This window comes from Mixophyes fleayi, chromosome 2 (assembly GCF_038048845.1).
Source record: "Mixophyes fleayi isolate aMixFle1 chromosome 2, aMixFle1.hap1, whole genome shotgun sequence".
Taxonomy (NCBI): domain Eukaryota; kingdom Metazoa; phylum Chordata; class Amphibia; order Anura; family Limnodynastidae; genus Mixophyes; species Mixophyes fleayi.
In genome coordinates, this window is record NC_134403.1 from 3,282,169 (window position 1) to 3,285,841 (window position 3,673).

Consider the following 3,673-nt stretch of genomic DNA (forward strand, 5'->3'; position numbering starts at 1 on the left):
GTCTACAGTCATTTCTTCTAAAGCAGGCCTGTCCAACCTGCGGCCCTCCAGATGTTGTGAAACTACAAGTCCCAGAATGCCCTTCCAGCTATCAACAGGTTGTCTACTGGCAAAGCATGCTGGGGCTTGTAGTTTCACAACACCTGGAGGGCCGCAGGTTGGACAGGCCTATTCTAAAGCATCTAACCTGAACAAGCTGGATTAATCCTTGTTGAGAAATCTACTGACTTTTGTGTAATAAGTATAATCGGTATAATTGCACTAAAAGTATTGTGATTGATTGGTTTATAATATCTGCTACTGCAGCATTTAATGTAACTCTCTTATTAACTCTTAGCAACCAGTTGTATCCCAAAGAATCAATCCAGTGGAATCCATTCCACTGAAGCACAGTGCCTAAATTTATAGTGAGATATATTTATTCAGTGACCTATGTGTTATGTTTTGTTTATGTTTACATATAGTTGAACCAAGATTCCAAAAATGTTTTGGTTTTTTTGCCATTTTGAATGACATTGCATGTTGATGGTATTACTTCCCTACAGTACCGCTACTTATCTAATACTGTGGTAAAAGCTTATGCCATAAGCAAAGAGAGTAAACCCACAATTTTATTCAGTTTTAACCCTCTGTTCCTTGTTTTAATCATTACATTATTTCTGGGGTGCCAACCATCCGCCCCGTTACAACAAGGTTCATTTAATGCCTAGCTCATGTTCAGGAAGAAATGACCAATCCTTTGCAGCATGAATAGCAAAATGTAACTCTGCTGAAACTATTGCCATCTTGACATGATAGTCACCACTTCCGTACACTGGGTCCCTGTGACCTCCAGAATCCAATTCAAATTAATCACCTTTACCTACAAAGCCATCAACAATGGCACCGCTTCATACATCTGAAGTCTCCAATCAAATACTCTCTCTCTCTTGCTCTTCTTAGATCTACCTCTGACCTGCACTTCACCTCATCTCTGATAACCACCTCTTACTCCCAACTACAAGATTTCTCCTGTGCAGCCACCCACTTATTGAATTGCCTGCCATGCCGAATGAGACTTTCCCACAGTCTTCAATTCTCTACATTCTATCTGAAATTGCATCTATTTATAAGAACGTACTCTACTCTCACCTATACTCCCCACTTTAATGCACCTTCACAAATGTCACAATCTCCACTCTGAGCAAACACACTTCTATTGTTATAGCTTTGCCCTCTTCCAATTAGAATGTCAGCTTTCTAATGAGCAGTGTTACAAGCCGCGGCAGTGTCCAAGCCACCGCAGCTCATTGATTACATTCGGCTCGTGTCCCGGCCGTCGCCATGCCGACTGGGACATCACTTCCTATTTTGTCCTGGCCGTCACCAAGGAAACCACAGAATGCTTTGTCAGCTAATGGCGCATACCAGCATGAAGAAGCAGCCGGTGAGATGTGTAAATATATATACAAATGAATTATCAGACCCCTGAGGATAATTTTCCATATGTGCCTGCTTCCTGTTGATTGGTCCCCCTATGAATTTAAGGCCTCCCTGCTGGTTATAGCGTCTATGCTGTGAACTAGCTGACCTGCTGCTGTGTACCTGAGTTTTCTGTGAATACTCTGCTGATTTCCTGATTGACTCCTCTTGTGACTCCTGGCTTGTTTCTGGGCCCTGCTTGCTCTCTGACTGCTCTGACCTTTGACTTAGTTGTTTGGATATCCCTGTTCGCTGCAAGCCTTGACCCTAGCCTGTTGCTGACTATTCTGTCTTCTGCTTTGACTGCTGCCTTCTATTCACCTGCTGCGATAAGCTTAGGTCAATAACCACTAGCCGTAACAAGCAGTTCCCTCTCTGTTTTATGTATGTCTGGTTTTCTCCAGTGTATGGCGCTGCAGAGCATTGTAGCACCTTACAATTCTACGATAATAATAATAATCAGTGTGTTATCTGTACAAACCAGCTATACAAATGTATAACATTAAAAAACAGCCTTTATACTGTTAGGTCTCAGATTTGCAGCTTTAGAAAATAGGACTGAGTTGGTGAACCAGTATTACTTGGCACAATATACATTACATGTATATACATATAGATTTATTTGATATAATTACATATTTTTTGCATTTCTATAATCAGATTCAGGTTAATGAAGAATATGATAAGTCAGCAGATTCTTACAATCTGACTTTCAGCCATGTGACTGAATTCATCATCTTTGGATTCCCGAGTCTTCAGAAATATCACATCTTGCTGTTTTGTGTGTTACTTTTCATATATCTCTTCACCATCACTGGTAATGGCATCATCTTCTTCCTGGTCATACTTGACCAAAGACTACAGACCCCAATGTATTTTTTTGTCAGCAATTTGTCTTTCCTAGACATGAGTTACACCTCGGTGACCATCCCCAAGATGTTGGCAAAGTTCTCAATGCATCTGGACACCATTTCCTACACAGCCTGTTTTGTTCAGATGTACATGTTCCTGTCTTTAGCGGCAACGGAGTGTTTACTTCTCACTGTAATGGCATATGATCGATATCTAGCAATATGCTCTCCTCTACATTATCCAACCATTATGACCAGGAGATTATACATATTTCTATCAGCTGCAGCCTGGTTGGGAGGTTTTATGTCTCCAGTCATACAGCTAATCTTAGCTTTGAACTTACCTTTTTGTGGTCCTAATATCATCCACCATTACTACTGTGATCATCCACCATTGCTGCAGCTGGCTTGTGCCAACACATCCTTCAATGTAGCAGTTGGGTCCTCAATTGGTGCCTTTATTATATTGATAAGTTTTAGTCTTATTCTAATTTCTTACCTTAAAATAATCCTAACAATCCTCAACATAAATTCCAACAATGGGCGCAAGAAAACATTTTCCACATGCGCTTCACACTTCATAGTGGTAAATATATTTTTCCTACCAATTATCTTCATGTACATCCGGCCAACAGCATCCTACTCCTCTGACGTGGACTCTGTAGTGGCCATGTTGTATACAGTATTAACGCCAATGATGAATCCTATCATATATAGCCTTAGAAATAAAGACATTCACAATGCTTTTAGGAAGAAAATAAACTGTAAGTGTATCAGAATGAGAGAAAATTAAATTCATGTAATGAGCAATATTATTTTATAAATCTGTATATATGTGTTAATTAAAAAACAATCAATTGATTTATAATAATAAAAACTCAATTCCACGATGATGGTTTTCTAATTGCCTTATTGTTTCATTAATGCCTTATTATGTAACATTTTTACATATTAAAATAACATGGTATAGGTATATTATATAGTAATATCTAGTATTATGTAATTTTGTAGCCAAATATGTTGCCTTTATGGGTTGGATAGGAAATCCCGACGGTAGAAATGTCGACAATTTTCCTGCTGATATTAAAATGCTCTCAGGGTAAAATCCGACTGTGTGATTGCCAACAGTGACAAGGCAGACAATCACAAGGCCGACATTAAATGAGCAATACCTACGAGTTTGGCAAATATAAAGCCGCAGAAAACAGTGCTATTTTTTTTTAAAAGTATTAATGAAAGTTAAAACTGCCCCTCCTCCCTCCCAAAACCTAAACACTTGTTAAAAAGTGTTAGTATATTCAGCGCTTCACCCTTAAATTGCAGGCCAGAATAATTTTTCAAAAGATTATACACATATCGCA

General features: G+C 38.9%; 1 protein-coding gene across 1 annotated transcript; it reads left to right on the forward strand.

Moving 5' to 3' along the window:
- Window positions 1-1,411: 1,411 nt before the first annotated feature.
- LOC142138686 (olfactory receptor 6N1-like) lies at window positions 1,412-3,105 on the forward strand. The gene is made up of 2 exons (XM_075195533.1): window positions 1,412-1,426; window positions 2,122-3,105. Exons 1-2 carry the CDS (start codon window positions 1,412-1,414, stop codon window positions 3,103-3,105), a joined length of 999 nt encoding a protein of 332 aa, XP_075051634.1.
- The last annotated feature ends 568 nt before the right edge of the window (window positions 3,106-3,673 follow it).